General features: G+C 39.7%; 1 protein-coding gene across 1 annotated transcript in view; it reads right to left on the bottom strand.

Annotated features, from left to right (window-relative positions):
* The window catches only part of LOC124803357 (hemicentin-2), a 155,378-nt gene that overhangs the window by 4,981 nt on the left and 132,953 nt on the right, over nucleotides 1–17,444 (bottom strand). Inside the window, exons 5-13 of the mRNA XM_047264543.1 lie at nucleotides 14,554–14,893; nucleotides 11,522–11,708; nucleotides 10,829–11,205; nucleotides 9,307–9,599; nucleotides 8,401–8,719; nucleotides 7,908–8,166; nucleotides 7,015–7,426; nucleotides 4,902–5,076; nucleotides 3,446–3,645 (exon numbers count right to left, since the gene is read on the bottom strand). Of these exons, the coding sequence (XP_047120499.1) occupies nucleotides 3,446–3,645; nucleotides 4,902–5,076; nucleotides 7,015–7,426; nucleotides 7,908–8,166; nucleotides 8,401–8,719; nucleotides 9,307–9,599; nucleotides 10,829–11,205; nucleotides 11,522–11,708; nucleotides 14,554–14,893 (2,562 nt within the window). The remainder of the gene's footprint in view (nucleotides 1–3,445; nucleotides 3,646–4,901; nucleotides 5,077–7,014; nucleotides 7,427–7,907; nucleotides 8,167–8,400; nucleotides 8,720–9,306; nucleotides 9,600–10,828; nucleotides 11,206–11,521; nucleotides 11,709–14,553; nucleotides 14,894–17,444) is intronic.

Genomic DNA, 17,444 nt, shown 5'->3' with positions numbered 1-17,444 from the left:
CTATCAAATTTTGTTAAATGCAGAACAAATAAATCATAATCCTATGTAACATGGTCTTAAGCACATAATGAAGGTGGGATGGTGGGACTGAGGATGGAAGCAAAAAATAAGCAATGACCTTTGTTTTTTATGCCCACTCTACAGCACCCCTACATGTACTACTTAATAAAGAAATTTCTCATTTGTTACAGCTTCAGTGCCCAAACAAACGGTGAACTGTTGAGACACAGGCAGGCACAGAAAAAAGACTGTTAAACACGTAAAATTTCAGCCGTATGGCCTTTTTCTGAAGCAGACAACACACATATTCTCACAAACACAACTCACACTCCTGACCACTATCTCTGGCTGCTAAGGGCGAACAGGCCTTGGCAACCAGAGACAGTGTCTTGTGTGTGAGTTGCATTTGTGTGAAAATGTGTGTTGTCTACTTCAGAAGAAGGTCATTTGACCAAAAGTTTACTTGTTTAACAGTCTTTTTTCTGTGTCTGTCTGCATCTCAACATCTCCACTGTCTGGTGAATAGCAATCTACCCTACTCACTGTCATTATTCCATCCCAGATTTTCCATTGTTTCATTGATATTATAGTCACAAGAGGTTTGCATAGTATACCACTTGTACATTTCTGCACATTCAGATCATGTTGCCAACCTCTGCACCACTTTGAAATCCTGTCAAGATCTGTCTGAATATTTGTGCAGCTTCTTTTAGATAGTACATCATTATAGATAACTGCATCATCAGTGAAAGCTCTGACGTTGCTATCAGTACTGTCCGCAACAGTTAGGGTTCTTTCATTCCAGCACTTCACTTAATTACAAGACAATTGAGAGTTTCACCATTTCCCCTTTTCCTTTTCTAGACACATTCAAAATTTGCTCCATCCAGACAAATTGTAAGAAAGTTAAATAAAGGACATGTCCTCAGAGACCAAATAGAAAAAATATTATGAGCAAAAACCTTAATATACATTGCAGAAATGAAAAAAGATGCATAAAATGAAATCAGTGTATCAACAGACTGAGGGAAACTTGGTTAAACAAGTAATCAATTATATACCAATAGGAAAGAGGATAACTGAGGAACAAATGGTTTCAGTGACATGAAACAGGCTCTAAGCCTATTCCATGAAGTGAAGAAGAAGAAGAAGAAGAAGAAGACAAAGAAGTTAACATATACACTCCTGTTGTTTTTTCCCCTTGAGAAAAGAGTCCAAATTTAGGTTTCCCATGAATGTTAATTTTATAGTGATGATATATTATTTCTCCCAGCACTGAAGGGGAGATCCTGTTGTTATATTCATTCTGCAGGACTAATTGACGCAGTCTCCATGCTAGTCTCTCCTGTGAAAGCCTCTTCATCTCTGCAGAACTATTGCAATCTACATTCATTTGAAAATGATTACTGTGCACAAACTTTGACTCCATATGGTACTGTTGTGCACGGTGACTGCATCATCTCTGTATATAAAAGATAATGTCCTGACTGACTACCTCATTCACTGGCTCATCATTACCCAGCCCAAACCACTAAGGACAGAAACTTGAATTTTGGAGATGGTGTTGATCTTATACTGTAGGCACTGTTTAAGAAGTAATTTTTCAAAATTCCACCCCTAAGATATTCAATGGGAGTTGAAAAGATTTGAGAAAAACAGCAATTTTGAAGCTAGACTAATGAACAATGGTATTTGGTTTCTCGGTCTGAAAAAAGAAATATGTGTTTGAGCACTTTTGCAAAACTGGGGTGAAAGTTTTTTTTTAAAATAAATCATTATTAAAGGACTACTAAAATACTTTTAAAGCTATATCTATGAAAATTGTTATCCGACTTCTCAGTTAATAATAAAAAAAAGTATGTGTTACAGTGTTTTCAGAAATTCAACACCCAAGAGGATGAAATAGGGGATAAAATATTTTATGAAAATATTTCTTTATGAAAGTAGTTTTAAAAGCTAAATCTACAAAAATTTAAATTTGGCTTCTGGGTTAGAAACAAAAAACATGTGTTTCAATCTTTGGAAATTCGGCCCCTATTACAGTGAAATAGGGGATGAAAGTTTTTATGGAAATATTTCATTACACAAGAATTTTTGAACCTAAACGCATAAAAATTTGTGTCAGGTTTCTGTTAGAAATACAAACATTTGCATTTCATTGTTTTTGGAAATTCAACCTCTATGCGGGTGAAATATTTTGTGAAAATATGTCACTGTGAAAGCATTTTTCAAGTTAAATCTCTGAAACTCGGTTTTTGGGTTCTCAGTTAGAAGAAGAAAAAAAGTGTTTCATTGTTTTTGGAAATGCAACCCCTAAGGGGATGAAATAGGGGATGAACATTTTTATGATAATATTTCATTACCAGTATATTAAAAACTTTTTAAAGCTAAATATGTGAAAACTGGCATTTCTCTTCTCAGTTAGGTATAAAGAAAAATGTATTAGGCAGTGAAGTTTCTACAGAAACATCTCCACAAGAACAGAAAAGGCATGATTAACATAATCTCAGACTTCAGCTAGCAGAATCACTTTTTGATCAGAAGTACATTTGGAAAAACCGTTCTTCTATGGCCGTAATTAGCATGAAAAGTTTAGAAGGTGTTGCAGTTTGTGAACAACACAAGAATTCAATTAAAGAAAAAGAAAAAAAAAACTGGACGAACCATACAGTCTATATGAGTGAAGTAGCAGGCACTGAGCTAGTATTATTATCAGGAAGGAAAGGAACACAGCAATCAGTCACAATCCCATTGGTTTTTTATTATTCTTGCAAATCCAGATTTCACTATAAATGACCATCTTCAGTGCATTTGAATGAGTTATAATCAACAAACTCCCAGCAGTACATGTCACCATACAACTTTTGTTGGTAAACTCATATAGTGATATGTATTCTGGAAGTTATCTCACTCAAATGCACTGAAAATGGATATCGCTGAAATCTGATCATGCAAGAATTATAAAAAAACAATGGGATTGTGACTGGCTGCTGAATTCCTATTCTTTCTTGGTCTATCACCACAATTTCTACCCCCTTCATAACCAAATTATCTATTTCTTGATGCCTCAGGATGTGTCCTATCAACCAACCCCTTCTTTAAGTCGAGCTGTGCCACACTGCTTTTTTTTTATCCCTAGTTCAATTCAGAATCCATATGTTAGTGAACTGATCTACCCATTTAATCTACAGCATTCTCTAAAGCAGCACCCCTCAAAAGCTTCCATTTTCTTCTCATCCATACTGCTCGTAGTCCATTTTTAAATTCAGAGAGGATAACTACTTCAGCAACCACTATTTCAGACAGCAATGTGTTTTATTACAACAATAAAAAAGCAAATATAATTTACCAACACAAACATGCATGTGCAGTTAATGGTTTGGGTGACATACACAGATGCTCTGATAATGGTTACTACATAATATATACTGACAAGTTTACTCACATTCAGCACCATTTATGTTGTGGGCCTGCTGTGTTGGCTGCCCTCCATGGTAACCATAGCCATTTTGTGATGCATAAACAGGATTCTTTGTGGGGTCATCCAGAGCCAGATCAAGAGAATGTTCCAGAGCCTTATTCTCCATACCAGAAGGAGGGTAGTATGGAGGAGGCGGCTGCTGGGCTACAAGGCTAGGCCGAACACTGGAAAAAATTATTCTGTGTTTCAGATGCTGTCTCTATTATATACTAGTAAGTACATAAAAACATTTAAATGTTTCTAATTTTCTATTCAGTTGATAATCAGAATTACACTGTTTGTGACTGAATTGTATTCTTGCTTGACATTGTATTTTACTGATATCTTTGACAGACGAATGAACATAATACAATTATGCAAAAATATAACTGCAATAAAATGACAATGTCATATAGCTGAAGGAAAGAAGAGGAAGGGTGTCAAAATTACATACAGATTCCTACAAACAAAACTGATATAATTTTATTTTCATTTACATGCAACTAACAATGATATTGCCTTTAAAATGTGTGTGTGTGTGTGTGTGTGTGTGTGTGTGTGTGTGTGTGTGTGTGTGTGTGTGCGTGTGGGCAGGGGGGGGGGGGGGGAGACATCACCGGCCGAGGAAGCTTACTTCTGTAAAGTGCACTAACAACCAGTTACAATTAATGCTAATTTACTCACATTGTTCACTACAGAAACTGATTAATTTTAATTTATATAGACACCACAGTTCCTTTCCTTATACTACCTAACTTCTGTTATCATCTGCAGTTTTATACTCATACTCAGTAACTTTACTGACTTCAGAGAATACTATCAGATATCTTAATACTGGAAAAGTTAAAACTGTTCAATGCAAATATTGCTGCTAACCAAAACAGTGATTCACTGAAACATCATTCTCGGCCACTGATTTCCTGCATTTAAAATAATTGGAGCTCTTGGAATCACTCCACTGCATGATGTAATGTATTTGTATTAAAGTATGTAGCCAAGATGTCATAATAAATAATGAATGATGAATTTTCTTTTGCTGTACAGTGTAAAGTAATTTTTAATCTCTAGTTAGTTCTGTAGAGTGGTCTTTACACCACCGTCTGTAATTGTCCTGATATGAAATTAAGATGTCAATAATCAAGCCAGCCAGAAAAACTTCTCTTGATAGCAGCAACAGCCCCAGCATAGATTTATGATAATCTAATGAAAGCACATTACATGAATTCTTTGTCACTACAAATACGTATGAACTGACGAATGCTACTGTCAGTGTTCTCTTCTTTAAAGCAAAGTTAGAATTTCCCTTTTTCAGTTTTTTATGCTGACATGAAAACATATTATCAGTTGAAAGACCATACATTATGACTGAAATGTAGTTTTGAGATCTATAAAAGAATAAGAATTACTGTTTGTTATTAAATTGAAGATTAATTATACTTACGTTGATGACTCCATCTCGTAATCTTTTGATTTTGTTTTCTTATTCTGATTCTTTTTGCAACGGCAGAAGATGAACACAAGGCCAACAAAAAGCACAAATACAATGCATGACACAATGATTGCAATAAGAGTAGGTGTTGCAATTGCTCCTGCCTTGTTTATGTATGATGGCCCAACTGCAAAGAAGAAATGAAAATAAATAAGTTATGCAATTCATAATGGACATTGAAAGAAGACACAGCTATAATACAATCATGAAAGAGGAAAGTAACACATAAATTCATAAAGATTGAACTAAATAATAATATTAGCAGGGGGAAAATTCACTAAACATGACATAAATACCAACTTATTTTTCGATATTATGAAAAGGATAGCTACTCATCATATAACGGGTATGTTGTGTCACAGACAGGTACAACAAAAAGACTATTAAACACATAAGCTTTCAGCCACAAGGCCTTCTTCTGAAATAGGCAAAACACACACACACACACACACACACACACACACACACACACACACACACACGACCACTGTCCCTGGCTGCCTCAGCCAGACGGGCCTCAGCAGCCAGAGATAGTGGTCATGTTTGTGTGAGCTGTGTTTGCATGAATGTGTGAGTGTGTATATTACCTATTTCAGAAGAAGGCCTTGTGGCTGAAAGCTTATGTGTTTAGTAGTCTTTTTGTTGGGCCTGTCTATGACTCAGCACCTCCGCTATATTGTGAGCAGCAGTCAATCCTTTTCATAATGTTGTCATTATTTCATCCTGGATTGTTCGTTGTTCAAACTATTTTTCAATTTATTCAAGAATAAGTCTGAATATTTCATTTATTTCCCAAATGCATGTCATTCATTGTGACATCACTAGATGAAGAGTTCTTTTTTCACCTACTTGAACACAGCATTATCTGCAGATTTGTACCTTCAGCTTCCTAACCAAATAATAAAAGGACAAAGATCTAGGCTGCATGTGAAATGCTTCTAAACCCCTTATCAAAGGAATCAAAAGCAGTATAATGAATGTGTGTTGCCTGTGGTATGTAGTAGCTGCACTGGTTTTAATTTAAGCTTTAATATCCAATTTATCATTATTCTGTAGCTTTCTTAGAATTCCTCAGTGTCTGCCACTAAAATTTGGCATTAGTAGTTGTTTTGTTGCCAATACTCATTATACAGAACTCCTACACTGTCAAAAAGGTAGCAGTAATGTTTCTTTGCTAAGGGTGCAAGACTGAAACTGTCCTGATCAAGGAACTATAGAAAAACTAGAGCCTGGATTCTTCAGGTTACTGTTTCTCAAAAGAAGGGGCCTGTCACACGTTCAAGCTGTGAAATTCTCTCTGCTAAATGAATGAGCACTTGCTACATAGAGAAAGAAAGAGAGAGAGAGAGAGAGAGAGAGAGAGAGAGAGAGAGAGAGAGAGATGTGTATACAGCTTCTGCAACAGTATTATACTGTTCTTCACAATCTTGAAACAGAGGTCTACTTGATATATCATTTCATTGTGTGTCTCAGTATACAAATTACTACAATAAACTTTGTTCTCTAAGCCATCCTCCCTGTTTCAACATCTATGTGACAAGCACAGCTTCTCGAATCATATCATAGCACCTCTTCCATAATTTATACATTCAAAATGGAAGCTTATCTGAAAGCTGCACTCATTTGGTTCTAAACTTGAGCACTTCAGTTTGTAAAAAGATTAAGACATTTCCAAGGCTGCTTCTCACAAAATCACAATAGTTTAAGTGTCAGGACAATATTAACCAAGCGCAGCTTCAATACTTTTAAGAGCCATCTGATCTAAATCTTCATTTATGCAAGCAACAGGTTTCAAAAGAAATAGTGGAAAATAAAAATACGACAACAAAAATGACATCTGAGATGCTGAATGAAGGAAAGGGAGGTAGTTTTTTTTCCCTCACTAGCCAAAGAATGCAGTAATAATATGTACTTCACAGAAATTCTTATTAATATGGCTGTCAATATAGGAAAATGAGAGAGACGAAGACAAAAGAGACGAGGAGTATCGTGCAACTAACTAATCCTTAGTTAATATTAGTTTTGTGCCAGAATTGGCCTCCACTTTTGTAATGGTTTCACTTACTCTCAGCTTCAGTGTAGTCACTACAGTGTTCTTGTTCTGCAGCAAGACAGAGCTTGACACGCAGTCGAGGCCGGGGAGTGGAAGAAGTCTCTGCTCCTCCCCGGTTGTACTGCCGGCCTTCTCCAGGTGTTGTGATTGCTGCAGCAGGTGGTAAAACGAGGGATGCAAGTCGAACTTCACTCAGCTGCCCACCAGCTAACGGCAGTCGCTCTACTGGTCGCCAATCGACACCCCCTGTCGTGGCTTCTACCACGCCCAACAGTCGTAAGCATGATGGTGCTGTCAGGACTGACAGAGTTCTACTTTCTGGGTCAAATCCCACTTGCTGTGGTGGAGCAAGTTTATCCACTTTTGTAGTTGCACGCACTTCTGATGAGTAATTGCTGTGGCCTTTACTGTTGACAGCACGCACCTTTGAAAGAGAATTTAGGTTAATTTCTTCCAAATCACACAAAAGAATTAATTATAAATGCTGTGATGCTTGGTGTTCCTAGCATGTGACAGTAGATACCAACTTAGTGTTCAGCTTAAATGTTACGGACAATAATGCTGTACAGATAATCCGCATTACACAATTTGAATAACATGAAAATACTTACATCTTCATTCTGCAAGCCATTATGAAGGATACTAGAGGAGTTATACATTCATATGTTCCAGTACATGGGCAAATCAGAGTTGGACCACATAATGTTAATATGAGTACCGGACTCAAAGTGATAATATGCAGTACATTATTTCTGTTATACCATATTATATGTTAGTGTCTTACATCACTTAAGGAAAATGTTGCATTACAGCATATTTTAATTTTTCCTCAGTTATAAGTTTAGTTTCTTCTGAGTTCAGAGGCAACAATAAAGTGATTAAATAGGATTAAATGTCAAACTTACTTTGAAAACGTATGTCTGGTGCTGTTCTAGTTCAGTCACATTGCAAGGATTATTTTTGTGGCAGTCCATCTCTTGCCATCCATCACTGTTACTTGCTCTCACAGGGACACCAGTTGTATGGCAATTGCTAGAAACTGCATCATTGCCAGATAATCTTTGGTATGACACGTAGAACTTTGTGTGTTGAAGACCTCCATCAAAGCCTGGCTCCCATCCTATTACTACATAATTTGGTCCAATTTCTGTGGCTTCCACTGATCTATTAAATGTACCAAAATGCATCATTAGACACATATATCTATTTCAAGTTGCACACACATTAAAAAACTCAGAAGACAGAAACAGAGAATACAAAAATTAAATTGTGACTACAAGCAGCAACTCAGATCGCACTAGGAAACTCAAGAAGGTTGTCCAGCTTTAGATAAATCATCAAAATTTTAATTCATCTTACATACCTCCTACCCAAAGAATTACTCTCAGTTTAACTTACCTTGGGTGTTCAGGTAATCCTTTCGGCTGTAATCTAATGGCAGGTTTTATGGATCCAAGGCTGTTCGTCACTCTGCAGTAGTAATCTCCATAATCAGAGCTACGTATTTTTGACACACGAAGTATACTGGTGTAAGTGTCACGGCCTTCAGCTGTATTGTTGATCTCATAGTGACTGCTTGGTAGGAGAGTTGCAGTGTTAGTGCCATAGCTCCACTGGATTTCTGGCCTTGGATATGCTTGTACACGACATACCACTTCTGCAGTCTCTTGAGGATCATATGCAACCTTATCATACTGGTGCAACACAACTGGTGCATCTGTGGAATGACATGAATATTGAAGTCACTGATGTGGAAAGAACTCTGGGAGTACTTCAGTGTCATGACATACAGTAAAATCAAAAGTAGAATGCAAATAGAAATGTTAATCTAGTGTTTATTTATACAGTTAATCTAGTGTTCATTTATATACACTCTAGAATATATTACCACATATAGATAAACACTGCCCTCCCAGCTCCTAAGTCATGAAAAATGTATTGCTTTAGCAACAAGGGCATATTTTAGACTAGTTAGTAGTATTCAGAAAATGCATGTTTATTATGGTTTTTCTTCCAGATAGTTATGACACTGCAATCACTAAGTTGAATCAAAATTTAAAAAAAAAGAAGTCAGAGGCAAAAAGTAACCTCTTATGTTGATAAAACTGTACTTATCATTGTGAGTTATTAGAAAAATGTATGCATGGAAGTTTACTTTTTTCAGTAACAATATAAAAATCGTGGTGATCATTCACATGTAAGTTACAAATTTTGAATGTTGCCTTAAAATTTACATTTGAGCCAATACAGATTTTAACTTAATAAAGCAATTATACCACTACTTCGTGCAGTTTATTAACTTACGTTCGATGAGAAGATGCATGCTGGATTCAGCACGCTTTACTTCATTTTCAAACACACAGGAATAGACACCACGATCAGAAGGGATCAAAGTATTTCCACCAGGTCGTTTGCTACCAACAAATCTTAATGAACTTTGCACAGTTACAACACCCCGTGGACCAACATTTTCATCGGTGGAGACTTCTAGGAGGCTAGAGTCAGGAGTCAGCTCTCTCCCATCTTTCAGCCATCGAACTACAGGTCTTGGCTTGCCTTGTGCATTGCAGACTGCACTAAATTCTGCATCGCCAGCCCTGCACAGACAAATTTTTCAACATACTGCAATGTACAGTACTGACAAAATACATGTAAGTAGTCTTAACTAGAACAATATTATGAAAAAAACAGATTGCTACTCACCATAAAGATCACATGTTTAGTTGTAGGCAGGAACAATTATAATACTGTTACATATAAGCTTTCAGCCAAAGCCTTCTTCAGAGAAGAAAATCACACACACACATTCACACAAGCAAACATACCTCACAGACTCATGACCGCTATCTCTGTCCACTCTAGCCAGACTGCCAAGAACAGCCAGTCTGGCTGGAGTGGATGGAGACAATGATCATGTGTGTGTGAAGTGTGCCTGCTTGTGAGAAAGTGGGTGCATTTTTCCTTTCTGAAGAAGGCCTTGACCGAAAGCTTATATATGACAGTCTTTCCAGTATGTCTGTTTGCAACTCAGCGTGTCATCTTTACAGTGAGTAGCAATCTATTTTTTCACAATATTGTTGAAATTCCAACCTGGGATTTCCACTGTCTGAGCTAGTCTTAACTAGAGTACAATAGTCAGACCCACAAAAAAAAACTGATCTACTTTCATATAAATAAAGATACTGCAGCAAAAGAAAATCTAAATAAACTGAAAATTAAGGTCTGAGAAATGGCAGTAAATACACAACATGCAGCAATGACTAAATTCGGCAATAACAATTATATAAAAGACAACAAAAAGTATTAGTTAAAAGCCTTATTTAAAATTTTACTTGAAAGAAGCTTATTTGCATAAACTGGGAGGATGCCAAAATTATAACTTAATAATGTACTAACACATTATTTGAAGAATATCGACAGACTTTACATCAAATAAAATGTAAGTGTTGAAGGGAGATTCTTCTTGTAGAATTTTCTGTGGGGATGTTCTTTGAGCTGTTTTAACAAAATTATTTGCATTACAATCTTCTGTATTTGTTCTTTTGTATGCAATTTTGATGCAGTAGTAGAAATGATTCAGGACTATATATCTGTCACATTTGCTAATTTTTGTTTTATTTTATTTTACATTGATCTGACAATAAATTCAGAGATCAGAAGATTAAAGCCTATCAACAGTTTCAGAAGTTATATGAAGGAGACAGAATAATTAATATAGTGACTTTTCATTGCTTCAGTAACCAAAATATAAGTGGAACAAAATTACACACACACACACACACACACACACCAGAATTCTGCAAAAAGAGCAACTAAGAACACTCACCTTTTTGTTATGTGTGGCTGCAGTTTGGCAAGAAATCTAGGTGGTTGGTAAACCTCAAGTGTAACCGATGCTGGTTCCCCAGGTCCCATTTCGTTGGTGGCCTGGCACATATAGCGACCCTCAGAGAACAGTTGTGCCGATGGTATGCTGTACTTCGAGCCTGTTGCCAGCACTGTAACTGCATTTCCACCGCTATCACCTATGCCACTACCGCCACCGTCACGCCACCACCTGTACTGAGGCACTGGCCAGCCAGGAGGATTTGTTGAGCAAGTTAGGGTCACACCTGATCCCTCCTGTGCAACAGGACGATCTGGAGAGATGGAAGCTTGGCCTGGTCGGTGCCGCACCAGGAGTGATATGCTCGCATTCCCCACCTGCAATTTGAAAGATCAGATAGAATGTTTTTCTTTTAACTAACTCTCATTCATTTCAATAGGAAATTATTAATAGGCAGAAAGTGGTCAGTACTTGCTGTCAGGAGCCACACTTCCTAGCACTGGCAGCAGAAACACTTGTAGCTAATGATATTAATTGTAGCTTTTAGAATGGATCTATGCATCCTTTCTTCAAGGAGAAAAGAATGACTTCTTAGAAAGGGAGGGAGGTTTGGGTGGAGGTCACTTAGACCTCAGGTTGTGAGTGACACATCTGTTGTGTATTCAATATAAGAAGATTATTAATCCAACATACCTTCTCAAGTCGTCCTCTGCGGGGTCCTGATGGATTGAGGTAATTCACAGCTCTGCAGGTATATGTACCAGCAGCCTCAGCTGTTATTCGACTCAGCAAGAGAGTATGACCATTCTGACGAAATTCAGGGTGTCCCTCTCGTACCCACTCAACTGTGACGGGGGCTGGATTGCTTGAGACATTGCATCTGGAAGGTACAAATATAAATTTCTAGTTACTCATTTCCAGAATCAGACTAAACAATTCAGTGACAAACATACAAAATGCAGTCCACAAATCACTTATATTAAATGAATAAGTTGAATTTATCATCATTTTTATCAAGCACAAAATGAATTAGTACTTTTTCAATAACTTTTCAAACTCAGGAAAATCATAATGGCTGGCACATATGTTTTATGTTATTCTGGCTTACAATTTATCCACTGGCAGGTACAGCTCAACATTTTAACACATGCACAGAAGTAAAGTTCTCAATTTTTGCATTATTCTACTGCAGATACTTCAGAACAACAAAAATGATTGTTTTTTCTGATATTCGTGGAATTGTGTATTTTCTATGGGTTCCAGAAGATCAAACTATTAATCAGCATTATTAAACTGAGGTTCTTGCTCAACTCCATGAGAAAATAAGAAAAAGCGACCTAATTGTGGAAGAACAAATCATGAGTTCTGTACCAAGACAAGGCACTAGCTCATGCCATATTGTCTGTTAGGAGGTTACTAGTGAAGTACAGCATCTCAGTGTTAGACCACCCACATTATTCACCTGATCTACCACCATATGACTTATCTATTCCCCGAGCTCAAATCTACATTAAAAGGAACAAGATTTCAGTCTGTTGAAGCAGTGAGAGAAAAAGTAGCATGTGCCATTAAGGAGCTCACTGTTTTCATCAATGGAAAACTCACATGGAGCATTGCAGGGGGAGAGGGGTATATTGAGGGTGACAATCACAAAATATGTATGTTTTTGAGATAAAATGCTTTACAGCACTAGTCCCTTTATTTTACAGCCACACCTCATACATTACAGATGCATCTGTATATCTTCATTTGAAGGGAATGACGACCAAGGAAATTGCAGAGGACATGCGAAATACACTTAAGGGCAGCACTGCGTCTTATGCAACACTGAAAAACTAGACCGCCAACTTCAAATGTGGAAGAAGAGTGTGGAAGATGCGCCAAGGAGCAGAAGGCACGTCACTGTTGCCACCGATGAAACAAAGACACCAATTCACAATACAATTTTGCAGGATTGTCGAACAAGGTTGGAGCACATTGAAACCACATTTGGAATCTCTCATAGGTGTGCTCATGCCATTGTCGGGGGTATTTTGGGAATGCAGGAAGTTTCATCTCAGTGGGTCCCAAAAGACTTGAATGCAGATCAGAAATGGGAGCAGTGTTGTGAAGAAATCGTCCGCCAATTTAAAATGGATGAAGACGGCTTTCTGCTAGATGCGTAGGAAATACTGTTTCAGAAATAACAAAAGCAACACTGCGTGAAATAGCCACAGAAATTAATGTGGGACGAATGATGAACATATTCATTAGGACAGTGCAGCAAAATATGGCATTATTGAGCTACGGTAGAAGACCGATGCAAGTACCTTCGGTAACAGCACAAAATCTTCTGCAGTGCCTCTCCTGGGCTCATGATTTCAGTTGGTAAGAGTGGGTGGTAGTGTCTGGGTGTGGTGCAGACCCTAAGAAGCCGTGGACTCAAATTGTTTACAAGGCACTGTGCAAGCTGGTGGTGGCTCCACAATGGTGTGGGCTGCATTTACACGGAATGGACTGGGTCCTCTGGTTATTGCAGAACGAGATTTTCACTCTGCAGTCGAGTGTGCGCTGATATGAAACTTCCTGGCAGATTAAAACTGTGTGCAGGACCGAGACTCGAACTCGGGACCTTTGCCTTCGTGGGCAAGTGGTCTACCATCTGAACTACCCAAGCGCAACTCACACTCTGACCTCACAGCTTTACTTCTGCCAGTACCTCGTCTCCTACCTTCCAAACTTTAAAGAAGCTCTCCTGTGAACCTTGCAGAACTAGCACTCCTGAAAGAAAGGATATTGCGGAGACACGGCTTAGACACAACCTGGAGGATATTTCCAGAATGAGATTTTCACTCTGCAGTGGAGTGTGCCTGACCGAGTCTCAGTCCAGCACACAGTTTTAATCTGCCAGGAAGTTTGAATTGATTATTGACTGGAAGTGGTTAAGTTCAGCTACTGGGAGACCACTGCAGCCAAGCAACGGTGGAGTTTTTATGGACGATAATGTGCCATATCACCAGGCCAAAATCGGTTTGAAGAATATCTCGGACAATTTGAGCGAACGATTTGGTCGCCCAGATCGCCAGACTCAAATCTTGTCGGAGATTTACTGGACGTAATTGACAGGCCAGTTCATGCACCGTATTGGGCTCTGGCAACACTTTCTGAATTACAGACCACTACGGAGGAAGCCACGTTCAGTATTTCTGCCGGGGACTTCCGACGACTTGTCGAGTCCCTGACACGTCCAGTTGCTGCAGTTTGCCGGGCAGACGGAGGTCTGTCATGATATTATGAGGTATTCCACGATTTTAGTCACCTAGTGCACCGGCAAAGGATGGGCACATACCTTATTAATGTCCACTAGTAGGTGCCTGGACTCCTTTGATCAGATGGGGTCTGTTCGACTTTATCCAAATTGGTTGGTTGTTTGGGGAAAGAGAGCTGTGCCCTTTCAAAGGAACCATCCCGGAATTTGCCTGGAGCGGTTTAGGGAAATCACGGAAAACCTAAATCAGGATGGGCGGACTCGGGATTGAACCGTCGTCCTTCTGAATGCGAGTCCCAAATTTGTCGGTCTGTTTGCAGGGGGTATTGAGAGTTTGGTGTGGGATGATCTGGGTGGGTGGAGGGAGCAAGGCAGGGGAGAGGACAGAGCGGGCGAGGTGTGGTGGTGCCCTCCCTTGCCCCTCGATGGCTGAGCCCTCGGAGTAGAGTGCAGGATGCGGGTGGGGGGGTTGTCTCACCTGATCTTGACGGTCTCGCCCTCCTCGACCTCGCGGTGGCTGACGGTACCTCCGGCGCCGCTGTCGATGGAGACCATGGGCGCGTACAGCACCTCGAGCAGCACGTCGGCCTGGCCCGGGCGGTCGAGCCCGTTGCTGGCGGAGCAGGTGTAGCGGCCCGCGTCCTGCAGCGTGACGCGCGACACCGTCAGCTGCTCGGTGCTCGCCATGACGTGGCCCTCGCGCGACCACTCGATGGAGGTGGCGCGCGGCCGCGCGTCCACCGAGCACCGCAGCGTGGCCGTGCCGTCGCGCTCCACGCGGTACGGGTTCTCCGGGCCCACCTCCACGCGCGGGAAGTCTGCACACCGGTAACAACACTCGCTCAGTCCTGCACTTAGGTATTCAAATCACTGTCATCCTGAAGGTGCTCCTTCAGCCACAAATCTGGAAATAACTAAACGAACTCGTGCAAAACACAATAGATGAAGTTAAACTTCTTGAAACAATCGCTGGTCCCTTCCAAATTGTATCAGCAGTCAGACAAAGAGGCTGTTTGCCTCCAGTATTATTCAGCTGTGTCAAGATGTTGAAAAATCAGCCAACCAGTGCCAAACAAAGATTTGTTAGCCCTTCACCTAGCTTTCGATGCCGGCCGGGGTGGCCGAGCGGTTCTAGGAGCTACAGTCTGGAACCGCGCGACCGCTACAGGTTCGAATCCTGCCTCGGGCATGGATGTGTATGATGTCCTTAGGTTAGTTAGGTTTAACTAGTTCTAAGTTCTAGGGGACTGATGATCTTAGAAGTTAAGTCCCACAGTGCTGAGAGCCATTTGAACCATTTTTGAACCGAGGTTTCGATGTTTGTAAAAAATCTTCTTCAGGAGTAGTGGCTCTGAAGATCTGAAGCAGATATTTTTACAAATATCGAAACCTGGGTCAAGGATAAGAAACCTTTGCAACTGGTCGGCTGATTTTTGAACCTCTTCAGATTTACACAGTTGCTTCCGGAATGAGATTTTCACTCTGCAGCGGAGTGTGTGCTGATATGAAACTTCCTGGCAGATTACAACTGTGTGCCGGACCGAGACTCGAACTCGGGACCTTTGCCTTCCGCGGGCAAGTGCTCTCCGTCCGGCACACAGTTTTAATGCGTCAGGAAGTTTCATATCAGCGCACACTCTGCTGCAGAGTGAAAATCTCATTCTGGAAACATCCCCCAGGCTGTGGCTAAGCCATGCCTCCGCAATATCCTTCCTTTCAGGAGTGCTAGTTCTGCAAGGTTCGCAGGAGACCTTCTGTAAAGTTTGGAAGGTAGGAGACGAGTGGCAGAAGTAAAGCTGTGAGGAGGGGGCGTGAGTCGTGCTTGGGTAGCTCAGATGGTAGAGCACTTGCCCGCGAAAGGCAAAGGTCCCGAGTTCGAGTCTCGGTCCGGCACACAGTTGTAATCTGCCAGGAAGTTACACAGTTGCTGTTTCGCAGCCATGTTTAAGATTTAAGTGTGTGCTTGAAAAAGTTGCAAAAGAACGGAAAACAAACAAACAAAAAACTGATCTTATATATACTATACATGCAAAAGTTTGCGTGTGTGTGTGTGTGTGTGTGTGTGTGTGTGTGTGTGTGAGAGAGAGAGAGAGAGATAGAGAGAGAGAGAGAGAGTGTTACTCCTTCGTGCTGAAACGGCGGGGCGGAGATAGTGTCTAGATAAACGTGGGTAGATGGAGAGAAGTAATAAATCGTTTAGCCTTTGCAGACCAGCTTTTAATAATAGATGAAACCTTAGAGGACGCAAAGAAAAGACTATAACTTCTGAAGGAGACAGATGAAAAGGCAAGTCTACAAACATCATCTGAAAGAACAGAACAAATGACCAGTTAAAGTAACTCACTATGTATTTCAAAAAGGAAGTATGGCAATGTCAAAAACAGACATCCTGAAATATCTGGGCGAAAATATAAACTTAAAAAGCCAAATAGAAGAAACTGAAAACAGAACTGAGGAAATAGAAAGAGCATGCGTGGAAGTGAAATATCTGAAAAATAAAAAATTTATCTAAAGATGTTAGATTAAGGAATTATAATACAGCTGAAAAACTAGAAATCCTCTATGCACGGAAACACTACTTTTGTCTGGATACATAAAGGGGTCAGTAGGTCCAATCAAGAACAAATTTTTTGGACTAGATATGGAATTGTACGCTCTATGGACACGCATAGAGAATGAAGGAAGACGACTAACAAAGAAGATCCATATATTCTTACGAAAATAGGCAAAGAAAATGAGTGGGGAGCCAAGACAAAAAAAGGGCTTAGAAAAAATACAGTTAGGACAGATGACCTTACTCAATCAAATTCAGACTAGAGGCCAAGAAATTCAAACGTTTTGAAAAAGATAAAACAGAAAAGCAACCGGAGTCCAACGGTCAGATGAGAGGAAAAAGAGCTCATTCTGAAAAAATGAAATTATTTTGGAGAAAGACGAAGGAAAAGATAAATTAATAATTATCTTGGCGTGGCACTTAGTTGCCCCGAAATGAAATTTAAAAAAGATCATTAAATTAATCTACAAAATGAAATATTAACGGCCGTATTAAAACGTTTTTCGAAGAGGACTGACGACATCTCTTCACCTTCCATTAGGTCATGGTCCCGTGCTTTTTGCCTTTCTTCTCCCTTTCTTTTTCTCAAACGTGAAGGGCAGCCCGCTACCAACATTGGTAAAACCGAAATAACATGCCGACTCCGTAGCAGCATTGTCCCAGATCTGGGAAAATGCTGTTATTATTCGTTCGCAAGGAAGGAGATAGGTACGACAGAAAAAAAAAAGAGAAATCAAATGACCACCTCTTCGTAACGTTCGAGTTACCAAAACTGTTACCAAATACGGAAAAAATGAATTTACTCAAGCTAAGGA

The sequence above is a fragment of the Schistocerca piceifrons genome, chromosome 6 (assembly GCF_021461385.2).
Source record: "Schistocerca piceifrons isolate TAMUIC-IGC-003096 chromosome 6, iqSchPice1.1, whole genome shotgun sequence".
Lineage (NCBI taxonomy): Eukaryota > Metazoa > Arthropoda > Insecta > Orthoptera > Acrididae > Schistocerca > Schistocerca piceifrons.
The sequence above is the reverse complement of the archived record's forward strand: the minus strand, read 5'-3'. Positions and strand labels throughout refer to the sequence as shown.